This window comes from Pungitius pungitius, chromosome 7, assembly GCF_949316345.1.
Source record: "Pungitius pungitius chromosome 7, fPunPun2.1, whole genome shotgun sequence".
Taxonomy (NCBI): domain Eukaryota; kingdom Metazoa; phylum Chordata; class Actinopteri; order Perciformes; family Gasterosteidae; genus Pungitius; species Pungitius pungitius.
Window position 1 is genome coordinate 1,248,473 of NC_084906.1, and position 18,986 is coordinate 1,267,458.

An 18,986-nucleotide genomic window follows, 5' to 3' on the forward strand; every position below is an offset into this window, starting at 1 on the left:
TCGGTGACTGGACAGCGTGCACTCACGCGTGTCACTCTGCCCTCTCTCCCCCTGCGCGGTCATGTCACGTCCACCCGTGAACCGTGTTTCCACCGTTTTCTGGTCACGTGAGAGTGAGTCCCTGCGCCTCTCAAGGGAATGTTGGTGATGTGCACGTGAATGAATTACTCTCTGTTTTCCTCATGCTCGGTTGTTTTTGGATTCAGTTTAAGGTTCAGAAAAGGAGCGTCTTAGAGCGGTTTCAACCTGAAGACCTACACCAGGTTGCTGTGCATCCTTAAGTCCAGCATCTCTTGGAAAAAAAACACATCTCTCTCTGCTTACTGTTCCACACATCATCATTCAGTTAAGTCTATAATGACGCATGCATATATATATTGAGAGCCGTGTGTTTCTGTTTTCAGTTTCGATGTGGAGAACGGTCCGTCGGTGGGCTGCAGCCCTCTGGACCCCCAGGCCTCCCCGGGCTCTGGGCTGGTCCTTCACACTAACTTCCCCGGGCACAACCAGCGGCGCGAGTCCTTCCTCTACCGCTCCGACAGCGACTATGATCTGTCACCCAAGTCCATGTCACGGAACTCCTCCATCGCCTCTGAACTGTACGTATAGAAAAACACACAAAGTCGCGCCAACAAAGCCCAAGCAGGCGCATTCCTACCTGTTAAACAACATGTTAAACAAACAGGAACATCATCATTAGGATACAGCACATTGTTGTTGTAACTTGTGATGTGCAGTTCTAGCATCCTTTAGGAAAATATATTAACTTTGAGTAAAGATATACATTTTTTTACACTGAAAAAATCATTTAAATCGCTGTGAGTAGTGTTTGCGGGTGAATCGGTTTGAAGCTGGATGCTCCTCAAACAACATCACCTGTGACGCCCGAGGCTGTCTGTGTGACATCACGTAACATTACAGTCATTTAAATCTCGCATAAGTGTAAGTCGGTTTCTTTTCCTGTGTTATTTTACGAAGATTGGTCACTGTGAGATGGTTACATAACATCAGCACTCCTGGTTTGACCCGGGAACATTTTCCCATAGTCCTCTCCCTCCACTCCTTCAGTTTATTAGAGTAATGAGGCTTGCTGGTAATAGTGCTTCGCTTGTTGTTACTTACTTAGCATCTTTGCTTTTAAAAGCCATGCGAAATTGGCAGAAATCCCATAGGCAGTGTTATGCAACTGCCTGTGGGATATTTTCTTCTGACCACTGTCTCTATTGCATATGTTTTCAGACATGGTGATGACCTGATTGTAACGCCTTTTGCTCAGGTAAATATCTTACTGTCTGTAACCCCGAATGAGCCTGCTGTCAACATTCTCATGATTCCCATAAAGCAGAAGTGGCTCTTATAGAAGCCCATTTGGGAAATGAAACAGACACAAAACTAAACACCATCAAGAAAAAAATACAAATTATTTGGAATACATTGTCTAAATCATAAAAGATCATAATAATAACCTTTCCCTGTATGCTTTTCCAGGTTCTGGCAAGCCTTCGTAGTGTGAGGAATAACTTCACTGCACTGACCAATGTCCAGTGTGCCTCCAGCAAGTAAGTGCTAACATCCCAAACATGTTTTACATGTTATTCCTTTCAGTTAAATACTTCAATGACGTGCTTTGTCTAAAAAAAATATATAGTGAGTCGCCACTTGAGAATAAAACATTTGATTTATGTTTTGGGGACCTTGAAATAGAGTTGTAAATCAAGTTGAAGCCAATTTTAAACAAACTCTTGGAAAACATTCATTGGATTCCCTTGGGGCAGAGTACAGATTGAAACAAAAAAAACAACTATTAAACATTGTAAACAGTATGCAGTAGAAATGACAATATATCACATTTAGCCACAGCACAGCTAAAATCCCCCCAAAAAGTCAAGGGCTTATCACTTATAGACAGCATTTGCAGACTGCAGTTCTACCTTATTGCCACAGGGGGGCAGTATCGAGCTGCAAAAAAGACTGATCGACGACATCTGAAGCTACGGTTGTTCTCAGTGCCCAAAGTCAAGAAGTTCAAGCAGTTTAAGAACAACCACAGATTTGATTAGATAGCAAACTGAATGAAACATATACATTAAATAAAACAAAAGTGAGGTTCTTATATTCTAATATAATCAATCATTTCTATTGCATTAATATCTTTAAGGACTTTTTCTACTACTACTCCCACACGTTGAATGCCTCATTGTGCCTTTAAATTATTTGTTATTTTTTGCCTTGTATTTATTTTCCACTGCATCATAATTGTATCTCACAATTACGCTTGATAGAGACATGCCTCACAGAAAAGAACTATTACCACTAATTCTAGAAGAGGTACAGAGTTTGCTCTTTAAAACATTGCTCAAACCAGTGAACTTTAAAATTTTTAACTATTTGTGATTAAATGAGTTTACAATAATGAAAAGAAATCACTTCCCAAACATCAGAGGTTTGTCAGTTTACAAAGTATAAGTAACAGAGTTTTTCTATAACTAACCTTTTATGAAAATCTCTCCAGCATTTCATGGTTCTGATCTAAGGCCTCATCTAATGATCCTAATCAATGTGTAATTCTGTTGTGTTTCAGTTATTTTAAAATCAAATAGTTTCAGTTTACAATAATATAAAACAGCGGCAAATCCATCAGCTACAAATGAACAGTAGACTGCAGATGCAGATCCACCATGTATTTAGGGCACATCCCCTCTATTCGTCAGGTTTGCATGTGTGTGTGTGTGTGTGTGTGTGTGTGTGTGTGTGTGTGTGTGTGTGTGATCCCCTCTCGGTGATTGATAGACACTCAGATAGCTGCATTCTTGTCTGACCTACATTTTGCTCTGAGTCTCATACACAGACAAAAGCAGAAGCTGAATCCTGCACACATGTATCCAGACTGCAGCATCAAATGAATACGGACACATTTAAACCTGATGACACAAATAAGATTACACCACATCAGTGAACCATTGTGTAAAGGAAATCTATCACAGTGACTTGTTTTCCAATTGTCAGTGTGCACATATGTGACTGAAACATTGGACTGTGAAACAACATTTGTGTCCTCTTAAACTCGCACAAAGCTCCATTACTAAACAAATGCCATAGAAAACAAACCAATAGAAGCCATGTGATGACCTGTGAGTATTGATCTCATTTCAGGAACTTCAACTTAAGCATAAAATGACCCAAATAATGATTCATTGTATTTTCCGTGGTTGGGGGGGTGACCCCAAGTTAACCTAACACAGTTAAAAGAATTTTGGAAATATGCTTTCAATTTTTTTCTTGGAATAATGGATAATCAAAGCTTTTTTCCAATCTTCCTCACTACAACATCAAGTTTTCTTCCCCATTTAGAGTTTTTTACTCTTACACCTACGTAAGAGAAATTTCTCTTTTCTTCAGAATCCTTTGTGTATCAATCGAATATGTAAATAAGAAATGTACTCGATGCAGACAACTCTTTAAACTGGTTATTTAGGGATACATTTATCTTTATTGTCTACCTACCTAACCGTGCTATATTCTATATCCTAACATTGAGCCAGCTCATAATATGATGATACGTTTCTTACCGTTGGTCAGCTGTCATGATGGTGACGCACATACTTTCATAACATTTCATAACATTTCGTAACATTGGTGTTGATGCTCATGAGAGGAACTTCTTGCCCTTTATCAACATGTTTTTCATAAAGAATCTATAAAAAATCGTTGTAGTTTAATGCTTCACCTTGTATACGTATAACCTCATACACGCAAACAGAGGATTCTTTTTTCCTGTCAAAATGTTGCATTAAATGACCTCAGGATTCCTTCCCATCAGCAATGTGCTTTTTAAGGCAACTAATGTTACCTGAACAAAACGCATCAAATGTGAAAAAATGTTATAAGTCGTAAGGGAAATATAAGGCCAGATATGAAAGTGGTATTAATTGTTTCATCTAACTCTTTTCAAGAATGAAAACCAAAATGTTGCATTAGTCCTTTAACGCAAATGTCTGAGCTTTTTAAGCTCTGGGAGAACATTTCATTCAGTATTTGGATTTAAATCACATAGAATAACGAGTAAATTAGTGTATGTATTCTTTCTGATATTGTAACTTCTTTCTAACATTGTTCTTTCCTTTTGCCCCCCCCCCCCCCCCCCCCCCCACCTTCTTTCAGGAGGTCACCTGCAGCACCCACCCAGCCTCCGATCACCAGAGTCTGTCTCCCAGGTAAGAGGCTCAGAGGAAGATCCTGTCTAACGTCTGCAAAGCTGGGTTATCGAACCTTCTTCTGCCACATTTTTTATTCTCTCCTCCTCCTCCTCTTCCTCCTCCTCCTCCACCTCCTCCTCCTCCTCCTCCGTCTCTTCCTTTGCGGATGTACTTTCGCTTTTCTTTGCCATTTGTCATCAACTCCGACGTTGTGGTCCAGACTATTTTTTGGATCGAGTTTATTAACCGTCTCAATGAGCGTGATAACCACTATCTCTACCTTTATCTTTGAAGGGGGGCTCCACAGAAGCCATGCTTCATGCCCAGCATTGAAAACAATGGCATATGTGGCCATTTAGTGAGTGAGACGTTGTTGAGAAACAAGGAAACTGAGACCAGTGAGAATAGTTGACGCACTCGTCTGTGTGACATTAAAGAAGAACGAGAAAATGAACCCTCGGTCAGTAACACGGATGTTTTACCAGTGTCTTTTGCAGAAGTGATCAAAGAATCAAGCCAACTCAACTCAGATTCTTGTTTGCTCACTGGTTAAATGGCCGAAATATGTGAGTTAATGTGTTTGAAAAGGAAGCAGCAAGTTACTCAGTTGTAACTTTGAGTGTTTATTTACTGTGTGTGTGTGTGTGTGTGTGTGTGTGTGTGTGTGTGTGTGTGTGTCTGTGTGTGTGTGTGTGTGTGTTTGTGAACAAACGACTATCAAAACGAGCGTTTCAGGCTTTAATGGTCGTTTTTTAGTGCTTTTGACACTTGACACCTTCAATGTTAGATTTGTAAGGTGTATGATTTGAGTGTTTGTTCTTGCATATATTCATAACCGAGAGTAATGTGTGTGTGTGCGTGTGCGTGTGTGTGTGTGCGTGTGTGTGGTGTGGGGAGGTGTTCCTGTGGCTCTTATTGACGTCAGCATGCGTATGCGGCTTATGTTGACTTCCTGTCAAAGCAGATGGACTGAGTTTTCACTTCCTTCTTCACAACCGCAGCTCATCAGGTGCTCTGAGTGTGTGTGTGTGTGTGTGTGTGTGTGTGTGTGTGTGTGTGTGTGTGTGTGTGTGTGTGTGTGATGAACCAGCTTCAGTATGTGCATTATGACCAACCTCTGTGAGGGCAAACAAGGTCATCTGAGACAAATAAGAAGTAATATTTTATTTAATGTATGAATAGTATGTACAGTATTGGTTGACATTAACATTTCAAAATGGCAGAATTCAGGTAATTGAATACCTTTAAACATTTCCTAAATGCGATGAAACCTTTCATTGTTGTTTTTGGGTCTCTTCAGGGGATTTGCTGATAATAATGAAAATATAAAGTTACACTAGTGCATGAAGTGTTTTTTTTTTTACTTTTAGAATTTTGCATTGATTTCACTGTTAAATGCTTCATGCCAAATGCTTGTGATTTTGCCAAGAACAGGATTTCCACACTTTCTCTGTCCTGATGTCTTGGTGGTCTGCAGGTTGGTCCTCAGACCACCAACCATCAAATAAAGACCCGTCTGTCTCTTCCTCTGGCGCCTGACCCTTTAAAGCTTACTCACGCACTGCCTCGGTTCAGCCTCTTATTTTGTATTTGGCCTTTTTCACATCACATCTTTTTATTGACACTGGAGGAGGAGGAGGAGGAGGAGGAGGAGGGGTTAAAGGCAGGAAGTGTGAGGCAGGAAGAGAAGATCACATTGTTCCTGTTTTGTTGTCTCTAAACTGTTGTAACTTGACGGAAGCCAGTAGCAACTGTGTGTAGCTGAGGTGTGTGTGTGTGTGTGTACGTTTGAGTGTGTGTCAGTGTGTGTGAATCTCTGACAGCCCGCAGGAGAAAAGTAGGATGCAGTGAGACAAAAGGCCATTGTCTGTGCCCGCACACTCACACAATGATCCAAAGAGCAAATACCTGCTGCTACAGTGCTGCACATTCACAGCGTGTCTGACGCAGGTGAAATGTTGTCACGTGTTGGGAGGTCGACGTTCATCAGGGGAAGAGAATAGCCTCAAACGTTTGGGACTTGGTAAACGACACGGCTCAGATGTATTTAGTGTACTGGAACTTCCTGTGTGGCCCACTTTCCCAATAAAAGTAACTAATGCATCCGATTGGACCATATTGATGAATGAAGTTATGCGGTGAGGTGAAAAATTGTCGTTACAACAACCTTATCTTGATTCATATTTAATCAGAACTGCCTTGTGTGTATAACTCAAATATTTAACAACAATGTTTTTGACTTTTCCGACCTTTAGTCCTCATCTTTGGTGTCTTTCATCACTCAGGGGGCTCTGCCTGCGCGTGTGTCTCAAATAATTTCAACACAACAGAAAGCAGCCGTTATGTGTAACGGTGTCATAAAGGAGGCAGGAGACATTCTGTCCCATTCCCACGACATTTAGCTGGCAGGACCACAGAAAGGTGTGATCAGAATTCCTGGTCGAGTTGACCTCTGTGATGAAACGCTGTCATACAGGATACGTGTGGGGCAAAGGGCTCCTGAACACCCCCCCCCCCCCCCGACCCCGCTCACACACATGCACTGTGGGCTGCTCGGTCGTGTGGAAAAATGTCAACAAGTTGACTTTTTAATTCCCATTGTGCCGTTCCATTGTGTTGGTGTTTTCATATGAGGCGAGCAGCCCCCCCCCACCCTCCCCCCCTGTGACATTCTCCCAAAAAGAAGCCTGGCATGTTTTTTTTTTTAAGTTGGGAAATGGTGTTTGGTCATCACTCACAACAATGAGTCGGAGTTCACCCTATAGGTGAAAGGTATTTGGACAATGAGGGCCTCTTGTGCAAAATGGTAAAATAAACACACTGCACATGTGCCTGCTGTAAATGGCACGGTGCACACATGGGTGCTTCTGTGTTAGTCTTAGTCTTACCAGAAAATTATTACGCTTTTGCTCTTGATTATGACTAAATACCTGTAAAACAAATTACCTTTCCATTAGTGTGTTTCTGCTCATTAGCATGTTAGCATGCAGGCGAGATAAACTAGGCACATGGCAGACATTCCAACTAAACATAATCTAATACCTATGTAATCATTTTTACTATCAGCTTGCATATCTCTAGAGGAGATTTAAAGTCTATAAAAATCTATTCAGATTTGTCTAACCTTTAAATTTAAATCTCATTGGGGATGTTATTCCATGAGAGTCTTAGACAACTCTGCGCTCCATGCACCGAGCAGAGGCCCCGTGTGTGCAGGAATCCGACATGCGAGACAGAACAGGAGGAAGGATGAAAGGAGGAGACGAGGAGTGATGAGGTGAGAGGACAGGAGACATAAGGTCCGTCTTGAGAAGGGAGGAAGACCGAGCGAGGAAAGTGCCTGAGAAGATATCATGCTAAGAAACTGTGAGGAGCTGGAAGGTCTGAGGAGACTTTGTGACTTCTCACCGAGTTCACCTGGTCTTTGCAGTGTCAGTTTATCAGTTTTATTTTGCTAACATATAAACTCCAATCTTGCAGGGCTGCAACACCTACAAGTGCTGTAACCACAGAGCCTCCGAGCTGCTGGGATTTACCGCTGCATAAAGAGCCGGAAACATTGAGTGAATCGGTGGTTAATTGTTGTTCTGATTTCTAGTTGTTGTTTTTTTTAACTTTGCAGAGTTTCCAACGCATGACCCCACAGGTTTTGATCATCACGCATGCTTCAGGCAACGTGTGCATCGCGCACGCATATGCTGCACCGCTGCTCTTCTATTTGCTTTTCTATGTGCATCTATTAAACACACAAACACAGAGGCTATTTCTATGCAGGCATTTATTCACCAGGACCTCATAGGATGGCCTTAATGGAACCCACCCAGCTAAAGCCAAAGGCTCCAGTAGCAATAAATCCTTCACAGTGGTGCACCTGTCTTGGGCTTCTCACTGACCCAGTACACTTATATTCGGCATAATGCTTATTTTTGAGCATTTGATGCACAATAAATTACAATTCATTATTGAAATACCATGCAACAGTCAAAAGAGCCGGCACTTTGGAAGCTGTTTACCAAGTGAATCTTCTAGGATTGGATGGATAGGATTTCACTAATGCTTTCATTTAAAATCTGGAATCCCATGTCAGAAACCAATCATCAACATTCCCTCCAGGGCGACAGACCGCCCTCGGCTGGTGAGGTAATGGTAGACGACTTCCAGGCTCGCGCTCTTGTTGTGGCGTCTTTTCAATCAGTGATTTTATGGCGGAGCTAAATGTCACATACACTATCTGCCAAGCTGTCGCTCTGTCACTCACCTTCCTCTCTGCCATGCACGTCCACCAAATGCCAAACGTGAGCTGTTGCCATGACAGCGACTCCGTCCTTTTTCCTCCCACCTCCACTCTATTCCGGTCAAAGCAGCGGCCTACGGCCCCCCCCTCCACAACTCTCTCTGTTTCTCCTTGACCTCACAGGTGTTCAAGTATTAGCTTATAAGTCTCAGTATTAATGTTCCAGGGCGTCTTATGTTACCTGCCCTCTTAACCATTTCCCGCTCCCGGTTATTTAAATGCCCCCGGGGGGGGGGGGGGGGGGGGTGGCTCCCAGATTGGTCAGATTACTGCGCAAACCCCCAAATATTAGGTGGTGCTGCAACCTCCTCTTGTGGTGTGTATTACAGGTTATAAGGTTAGATTTTAGGCCAAAACAAAAAAAAAACGAAAACCCCACTCAAACAGCCAGAGAGAGCGAGAGAGAGAGAGAGAGAGAGAGAGCAGTCACTGGGCAGCAGTGGGGAGGGGGAACCTTAGAGAAAGAACTTTGGGGATGGTGAGAGGGTTTGGGTTTCTCTGACTGGAACTGTTTACAGTAGACAGCTGACAGGAAAGGCTGTGCTATCTGGAGAATCATTTTCCCCACTGATTTACTGCAACTGCTTTTCAAGATAAACAAACAGAGTTGACGTGTGTCCAGACGGTGTGTTTTGTTTGTCCCCGCCTGACTGGAAATGGTCCTCGTGGTGTTACAGCCTTACACAGCAAGCATATGTATTGCTATTGGAAGGAGAGGGTAATGAATGGTTCTTATGTGGCATTGTTAATATGAGCCAAGATGGCTGCTGTCATCACATGGCATCAGCAGTAGTGGGTATGTGTACGATCACACGTGATCACTCTATTTTGATCAAAAATGAATTGTTTCCTACTATGTAAAACAAATGCAATCGAAAATACACAAATGTCCTATAATACATCTCAGCTTCATGACCGTTTCTGTTGATTAGTTTTAGATCTGTTTCACCACCGGAGGCTGTAATCCGTGGTTTGTTTTGAAGGTGAGGCTGGATGAGGACTTCTTTCACTCTGCTGTGTGTGCTGGGGCACAGTGTGCAGTGAATGCACGACAAATAAAGGAGGGTTAGTGTAAGTGTAAGAAAGTGAGTGTGTGTGTTCTACTCCCACAGACACCTTTCTCTCCATAGAAGGACGTACAGCAGGTCGGGATCGTGTCACTCTAATGAGGAAATAGGCCACTGTGATAACATTACTTCCTCATGCTCACACATTACAGATGTACATATTCTGTCGGGTGTTTAGAAACCGCCTTCGGGCTTTTATAAGGGGGCCTGAAACAATTCATCCCTCTTTCTTGAGGCACAGATGAGTTTGTTTGCCGTGGAAGCAGACAAAGAGCAGACAGTGTCTGTCTGACCTGCAGCATGAAGCCCTGCACGAAAACTCTGTTATTACTCAGCTCACAACTCATACATGACCTTGCAGGCAGGTTTTAACACATTGGAAATCCAAGTCTACTTTGCGCATCCATACATGGTAAATATGAGCATATTAGCACTGTTTTTTTGGGGCATGTTAGAAAGTCGTTGTTAGCAATTAGCTACTCACAAAGCAGCTAGCTTGTTTAAAGAGTTTTATATAGGAAGTTGTTATTTTGCACAGACATCCACCTAATGATGAAATTGTTAGAATTCGGTGGCCAAAAACTGACCTTTGGACCAAACCCAGGAGCTAATATGCTGAATATGAAAGATCCCAACGTCAAATTGGCCACCAAACCACATCGGACCACTGACAAACATTGATTCCTAAGTTTCATTTCCTCAATAAAACGATAATTCTGTAAAAAAAAAAAAAAAATCCTCAGCCAATCAAATCTCAATATATGTCTGACGGGCTTGTTTTTCAGGATTGTAAGACCACTTTCATTCCCCAGTGTCTCTTCATTTTTATTTGCATGAGGCCACATCTGCAGCTTGGTGGAATTACGTTTAGGTTTATTGTTTACATGGGAAAGTTTATTTAGAAGCAAAGGCAGAAGAACTCTGGCGTGATGTTGTCATAACGCCACAAAGAGAGGAAGGTCAGGGGTTGGGGACAGTAAAGCCTGGGACTTTCACAGAGGCCGTTCCTACATGATCGATGCAGGGGGCTTTTCACCATTTCCAAAACCATTGTAGTAGTGCATATACAAATGATATCGGATATCTCCACACGATCCTTTTTAAAAGACAGTTGTAGAAGTATGTTTAAGCTATTTCCATCCACGATTAACCTTCTGAGCAGCCCGTCCAAGCATTATTATTATTATTATTATTACTGTCGTCTCCAATATGTGTCACACGTAGAGAAATGCTCTGGCAACGTTTCCGGAGTTCAGAAGAAGAGCGTGAAGAGCGCCTGCCCAGCAATAAACCACATCCATCAGAGTGTCCCCTTTCTCCCCCTACGTTGAAAAATGCACGTCCCACGGTGTGTTCACGTCCACAAGTGTGTGTGTGTGTGTGTGTGTGTTGTGTGCGATAAATGAATCCCTGTCTGTCCACCTTGCATCATCAGGTGAGCCTCCTTGTATGGGACTAGAGCCTCCCATCACCGTGTCTGCGGGTGACACAGCTGTACGTTTGCTCTCAGCAGACAGCGGGCGAGGAATATCACAGCTTTCCTCCAGAGCGCTCCGCTCTCCCACTGGTCTTCAGATGTGACCGTTGTTTATGCCATGTGACTCTTTGGAGACAAGGTGGCGTCATAAATAATCATGTCCCAGTGCGTCTGTGTCATAGACGTTAGAAGAAGTCTTGTTGAGTGTGTGACAGTGTGAGCTGGCTTCAATGCCAACCCTCTTTCTCACAGATCACTGTTGGCCGTTTCAGAAAGAAAAAAAAGCTTGTTTTTGATTGTTGTGGAGACCAACTACTTGGTGGTTGATTTACCTGAGAAATACCGAACATTTAAAGACGTTTCTTTACAAATATACTAAATATACTTCATCGATTTGGTGAAACGAGTGTGTTGGAAACCCGGAGGAAGGTTTTTTGTTTTCCAACGTTGCTATTCAGCTGAAAGGGGGATTTAAGTTTCCAAAAAAGAAACATGCCCCTCCGTCCTTTGTGCTTTTCCAGGAATTGACTTCTTTGTCTTCTGTTCGTAGCTGGTGATCGATGACCCTCAGAGAGCGGGACAAAAGAGAGGGAGAGAAAGAGAAGGATGGCAGCGGGGCAGCGGATTTGTAGACTTATTTTTACACTGAAGCATTATTATTTTTTTGCTTCTCTGTTGGCAGCCTCTATTTACCTTTGTTACATGAGATGAGAAGGTAAATTAAATGAGCCTGAATTTATTATCTCTTTACCCAACAAATACTCCTGACTAAGCAGTTTTACAGTGTTAATTTGTCGACAAAAACTACGACGAAAAATGTTCGTTAACGACCTTTTTTCCCACGAATAAGACATGACGAAAACGGATCTTCGGTCACTGTGGGGGCCGCGGTGGGGGCCGCGGTGGTTCTGGTCACCGTTACGGACCGCGACGTTGGATTAAAATGACTGTGACTAAAATGAATTTGCATTTTCGTCTAAATACTATGAATAAGACTAAATAAAAAATAGCTGTCAAAATGTGTTAATTGGTTGCTAGGAAACATCTTTTGTATGATTGAATCAAGCAGCCAGTTAGCATGAAGTTACTGTAGCAAAACAAACTGTGACATAAATAAAAACATTAGAAGCTTAAAGGTAGGTATTAAATAAGGTATTAACCTCAATGTCCAATGCCCTGTTCGTGGTTCATGAATATTCTGCAACTATAAAAAACATTTCTTTTAGAGTTTAGGTTTTTCATGCAGTTTAGAAGGACGAGGAAACAACCAATTGCGCGTACTAACCTAATTTTAAGTTGTGTGACATTGCAAAAACGAGGTGATAGGAACATATACATCATATACGTTTTAAACAAAAAATCTCCACATGTGTGACTTATTTTGTTAATGTAGTTTTGTGAGTGGGTCTGTGTGTGTGCGTGCATGTCTACAGCTGTGTCGACTCAAATAAGATCTAAAAAGCTGCCAGCATCAGATCCCATTTCACTGTATCCGTGCCCTCAAACTCTCAGGTGTTGGGATTCGGATCGGATTCCCCTCAGAGGGTGAAAGAGGGTTGGAGGTTTCTATGCAGATGGCTTCTGGTGGCTTACAGAATTGATGGCGCACCCATCTACTGGGGTCCTACTGAACAACCACGGGGAAAAAGGGGACTTACTTGTGTTCTCTCTTTGTCCTCAAAGGGTTTTTAAATGCAAGCTGTGGTTAAATAAAGAGTAACCCTGGTGCTGAAAAGCCTGTGACACGTCTACTGAGTCCCAGAGAAGCTGCACTTCCTCACATTCACTCTGCTCGGACCGGTCCATACCCGCTGGCTCCAAGCCTGGGGTTTGGGAAAAGACCCGCTTGCTTCTGTGTGTTTGTGTTTGTGTGAGTGTGAAAAGAGACCCGATTAAGGGGTGGTTGACTCACTCTGATGTTATTTGTTATTCCACTTAACATTGTATTCTACTTGTTGATTGGGTTCCTTATCAGTTGTTAGAAACATATAGTACTATTTATTATTTATTATTTAGCTATCTTAAAATGTTCGGTCGGTGGCATTTTCCAACTTGTAAGTAAATCTTTCAACAATCTCTCTGATTGTTTCACTGAGTTCGAAGCCAACGAGAGAAACATAAAGACCACATATCAGTCCGAAAAACCCCAAAACATATCATTGTGTGCGTGCGCGCGCATTCACTTGTAGACACTGAAAATGACAGAACCACTAACACACGTCACACAAAATCAGTGTCACTTCCCTTTTTCAGTAAGAGGGAATCGCTCCTCTCAGAAGGGGGTTGAATTTACTTCATTTTGGTTGTCGGCTTCCTTTTTTTTACTTACATAAAAAAACACACACACACACACAGACTTTCAATTGTACCTTTTTCTCTTGAATCAGTTAAAGTATCAACGGTATCGGTTATCAAAGTATCGGTTAGCAACTACACAACACATTTCCAAAGTCATGTCCATCCGTCACAGGCCTTTTTGACGACTTGAAGGGCCGAGTGCCAGGTGACTCCCTTCCAGCCGTTGGCGTTTCATTCAGTCCGGTTCCAGGTCGGGTTTTAGCTGAGGCCTGCCACAGAGTGTGAGTGTAGGTTCAGAAAGCTGGAAGCGTGCACCCTGCAAGTATTTGAATTATGCCATTGACGTCAGCACAGCCATAAAGCAGACGGCTGCCCTTCCCCTCAAGTGCTCCCTTGCCAGCAGGCCTGTTCAGCCCAGCGCAGACGGATTCTCGACTGGCTCTTTTGTTTGAGTATTTGGACCCGCAAGCCCCCCCCCCCCCCTCGTTTTGGAACAGGATACAAAATATTATTTCAATAATTATTGTGTAGTGAAATACACCCACCTAGTGTAAGCTAAAATCATCCTGATCATTATCGGCAAAAACAAGGAAACAGGCAAACCACGGCTCGCCTGTTTCCTTGTTGTTGCCTATTTGAATGTGACTTGGCGTCCACTTGTATTTGATATTGATTCAATCAGGACGTTTTATTATTCCAATATGGTCAAAAAAAATAAAATCTCTTTGTGCCTGCTCACCAGTCCCAATATTCTTTATTGGCTTAATTGTATTTAGTGGGTTTAGTCTGAAATGCAGACACACAAACACACACATACATATTATGCCTTTTAAGGTTGTTTGATTTTTTTTTTTTTTTCAGCTGGTATTCATATGTCACAGGAGACAGATTCTTTTGTCGCACGCAAACTCTCTGCTCATAGAAAGTCTCATCAGGCCTACTGCCTCCTCATCAGGTCCACCATGGCTGAACAGGGTCAAGAGAAGGTGAATAAGACCATGATTTTCACCAGTGTAAAAGTGTTGAGACCCAAATGGTTTGTTGCGTGAGCTCAATAAAATGTCACTCCATAAATCAAAGCCCAAATTAACCAGAGGACAAACGGCCTGTACATCTGGCTTGTCTAGTTGCACATGATGTTGTTTACTTCCTGATGGTTAGACATGAAATCTTTTAAAGGCCTTGGTTGAAAGAAGAAGCGTTTTCTTCCACATTGTAAGGATGTAAAATATGTCCTTCCTGCCTGAAACTTTGAAAAAGTAATCTGATTATTCACTACTGATTACTCCTTCAAAAGGCAACTTAGTTACTTTACAGATTACTTGATTTTAAAAGTAACTAAGTTAGATTACAAGTTACTTTACTAGTTACATTCAGCAGCAGCTGCCTCAACCTAAAAATGACAACTGGTTATGCCAACCTTATCTAGTCGAGAGGGGCAGATGGTTGGGTTTGGGGGGGGGGGGGGGGGCTGCTGCTGACCCGACGGGTCGTTGACCCAAGAAATCAAATATATGTTTTACTATTAATGACGTAACGCACAGTGACATCACTGGTTTGGACACAATAAGGCTTTAGATTACTCTTTACTGAAGGTGGTCAGATTAGAGGCATCACTGCTTTTGACATGTAGGACATTATCCTTCATTATAAAATGAAGTGGGTCAACAGTGTAGGTTCGGCTGTCTTTAAGTTTTTTAAAGTGAGACCAAATAAGTTTTTTTCAGCCTAGTCAGCGGTTCTTGTTTCAGAATTGGTGGTTTTTCAATTTAAAGGAGTGCGCCATTTTTGGAAATAAGCATGTAACCTTTGATGTAAAATAGTTCCAATAGTGTTGACGGTGAGTTTTGTAGATTATCAAGAGAAGCAGGAACATGTTTTTTTTTCATGATCAGAAATCAGATGCCCCCCCGTCCCCCCCGTCCCCCCCGTCCCCACACCAACAGCAGACCTGTGTGATGGTAGCTCTACGCAGCACTTTGTCTAACTGGGCTCATGGCCTCTCTGATCTATGCTAATCAGCCCAAGGGGCAAAAGCCAGCCAGCAGGACAATGAGGCCTATTCAGCCCAGCCAGTGCTGTTGCTCCCAAAGTGAGAGTTCAACTCAGGTAACACCGACAAAGCTTGGTCTGTTGCAGGGTGTCTGACTGTACACGTCGGAGATTAGGGAAGCTGACAGCAGGAGGGCGAGCGGAAAGGTGGGAGAAGAATACGTGAGAGTTTGAGAGTGCAGCAGCCAAAACCCACGAGGAGAATGATGGAGAGTGCAGCTCAAGGACAGGACGGTGTTCCACTCACAGGTCCACGGAGCCGCTGATAGGAGGGACAAACGGCCTCGATGACGTCCATCCTTATTATCAGAGGGAGGCAGAGAGATGTTGACAGGAAAACATTTAGACTGTTTACACCACACGATGACGAGCAGTCAGATAACAGTACTGATGCAGACACACCGCTAGCCTTTAGGCCCCTTGCTCCAGATCAGTCCTTAGAATTTTAATCTTGTTTTTTTTTTTGCCTGTTGTAAAGCAAAACCAAACACATGAAGACCTCACCTTTGGCTGTAGGAAACCGCATGATATAAAATCACAATTGGGTTTGCCACATATGTGGGTTTTTATTAGCATGAACTCCTGTACCATACCTTTTTTTCTTGCTATACTTGGATTTCAACATTTTGCTTAATAAGGCAATTCTTTTCTGCTGTTTTTCCAAAGACTGCAGAGGATCTGGAATCAGTGTCCACCTTTTTGGCAGGTTGACTTTTTGCTTTCTGAGCTACTTGATATTGTTCATGTGACAGGAATGTGAACCTGTGAACAGGGCAGTGTGTTTGTGTAAGTGAAGGCACCCCGGTGTCCATTCAGAAGGATCGGACAACAGTCAGCCAGAACCATGCAGGGGTCGGACATGCACATCAGCACACATCTGCGGGTGTCTGATCAACTCCAGTCAAAGCCCAAGCAGAGGGGTCTCCAGTGAACAGTTACATGAACGTACATGAGTGCACTCTCAATCTTCTCGTTGCACTTTCAGCAAGGAATCAAACAGGTGTATTTTTCCAACGTGTCAAACTGTTCTGTTACTCAGATAACCTCATTTTCAGTCTGGTGACATTCAAGGGAGCCCGGGCCAAGGTGACATCTCAAAGGGTGGTAGACAAAGCTATACAGACTTAGTCAAAACAACAGTAAAACACACAGCAACACTGGAAACGTTGACCTGAGCAAAGCGCCGCAACAAATACTGAACTTAAATGGCCCTCTGAGGCCCTCTAAGACTCAGAGTAAGAGCCCGAGAAACGTTGTCTGTGACCAACCAGGAGATGTACGCAAACCTGAAGCATCTCACACATCCGCTTTTTTTAAATCATCGAGTCCGTGTTTTTAATGCGTTCCTGCGGCTCCTGGGCTTCCACCACACGAAAAAAGGCAGCAGTATGTTTCAGCCGCGGCGCGTTCCAGAGCGACACACGCCTCCGGCGAAGGTGAAAATTCACAAGAGGTGAAGCATGCGTAAATCCTTGATTGCTGCAATGTGTTTACAATTTAAAACCACAGGGCAACACCGTCTATTGAGACATTATATGTTTTCCGCTCCTTGTAAATGAGAAAAATGAGCTCTAATAAATTATTTTTTTTAAAAAGCAGTCATGATGTTATTTCCTCTCACAACCCGGACTTACAGAAATGTTTCAATCGACAAACTATTCTAACCACGTAACGGGCCCCTGAAGCCACAACCAGCTCCAGCTTCTTCCCCGTTTTTCGCAATGCTCCCACTCTCAAGTACATTTTGCAACGCTGTACATGTGAAGTCATAATTCGGCTTGTAAGAAGGGAGACAGCCCCCCCCCCCCTCCCCCCACTCTGCTCTTTGATAGGAAGTGTTGCGTAACGCCGCAGAGGGTTTCAGGTCGACTTGAAACTCTGTTTCTGGTAAAGTAATAGATGTCACACCAGAATGTCTCACCGTCTGACTCCGACGTCATGGTCTGGTTTCTCTCGGTGTGTTTGTCTTTTCACCGCCGGCTCAAGGAAAATGTGGCATGAGATAACATCATAAATACTCACGCAATAATTTATAAAACAGAAATGATTATGAAAGGATGACTTCACATCCTGTCCGCGGTGCCCATGGATGCTTTGTCTGCTGATGATGAGCAGCAGCCCTTCTACTCCCCTGCAGCTAGTTTAACATCACAGGAAAGAAACTAACTGTGCACACAAGGGGACGGCAGGTGCAGCTGTCTCATACACACACACTTTATTAATTCCTCTGGTCGGACATATGCCGCACGCTGTCCGTCCACTAGGTTTTGGGTGTGAGCGTGCACTGCTTCTGCAATGAAGTAGTTATCTCCCATAAAGTCCTCCTTCAATAAATCGACGGGGCCACAGACTTTTACAAAATCTCTGTGGTGGAAACCCTATGGATACTGAAGGATATAACGCACTGTTTTCAAACATCCTATTGGGATTCATACTGAAAAAAACCAGTAAGTTTGCTATTAGGTTTGGTCTTTCGTTGTTATAGGTGGTACTGTTACCTAATAAATCTTATTATAAGGCTTAAACTGAACTGAATATGTACCTGACCTCATATGGTCATACCCCTGACTCCTCAGACTATTGGCCCTGCCTCCCCCAGCTGGAAAGTTCATGTTTGATGTAAAAGCTTTAGGTCAAAGCTGGTGCACTGGTGTGTGTCGGACTGGATTGTTCATGTGTAAACGCGTGTTTTCCTGTCTGCTGCTGTGGGACAGACTGTAGGTCTCTGAGCGCTGATCAGAAAGGTCCGTATGTTTGGGTGGGAGCGCTGGAAATCCCCTCTGACATTGTGCTGCTAGTGTGTGTGTGTGTGTGTGTGTGTGTGTGTGTTGGCTTTTGAACGGTATTTCCCTTCGTCCATCCGAGGCCGTGAGATTACAAACTTTTTACTAATTACTAAGTATTTACTAATATACGGCAAACCTTCATGCTTCTTCTGTTGAAAACAAGTGAGAAAATCAAAAGGTCTGCTAATTTCTATATCTGCTAAAGTACATATTTACAGTTTAGACTTGTGTGGAAGGTAGAAACCCTTTATTGTGGTTTATAGCATCAATGTCTAATAAAGTTTGTAAAGTTTGAAAGTTTTGAGATTCAGCTTTTTTTAGTTGTCCTTTACAAGCTTTTTTTTTAATGAATATTTTTTATTGTTTTCTCCGCATTACACAAACATGCAAGGAACAAAACAAAGACAAGGCACACATCTTAAAGTGCATATGATCAACTATAAATATCAGTGGTGAGATTTGTTGTTGGCCGTTATACGGACTGTTTCTCAGCAGGCACAAAAAAGAAATATGCTGATATGTGCCGAAACTAGAATGCTCCCCAGACTGTACCGGCTTCAGGGTTACAACAAAGTCTTCTCCCTCCAGGAATTTCATAAATGAGCTCCAAAGATGTTATATATCCCTTATATATCCTATACTGTATATGTAAGTTCCTCTGCAGTAGAAGTAGAAGTTGTTTGCTCAGTCTGTGAACAGATATCCAAGCAATTGCAATTTTATATATTTAGCTTCATGAAGACAAAGTAGCACCATCTTCTTTTATGCCATTGTTCAGAGTACATTTTGCTGGGAAACACCTGAAAAGACCTAGTT

At 42.7% G+C, this 18,986-nt stretch overlaps 1 protein-coding gene across 3 annotated transcripts in view; it reads left to right on the plus strand.

Annotated features, from left to right (window-relative positions):
• The window catches only part of pde4ba (phosphodiesterase 4B, cAMP-specific a), a 99,701-nt gene that overhangs the window by 59,980 nt on the left and 20,735 nt on the right, over positions 1 to 18,986 (plus strand). For all 3 annotated transcript variants that reach the window (XM_037468793.2, XM_037468794.2, XM_037468795.2), the window contains 4 exons: positions 405 to 599; positions 1,240 to 1,276; positions 1,489 to 1,559; positions 4,162 to 4,214. In XM_037468793.2, the coding sequence (XP_037324690.2) occupies positions 405 to 599; positions 1,240 to 1,276; positions 1,489 to 1,559; positions 4,162 to 4,214 (356 nt within the window). The remainder of the gene's footprint in view (positions 1 to 404; positions 600 to 1,239; positions 1,277 to 1,488; positions 1,560 to 4,161; positions 4,215 to 18,986) is intronic.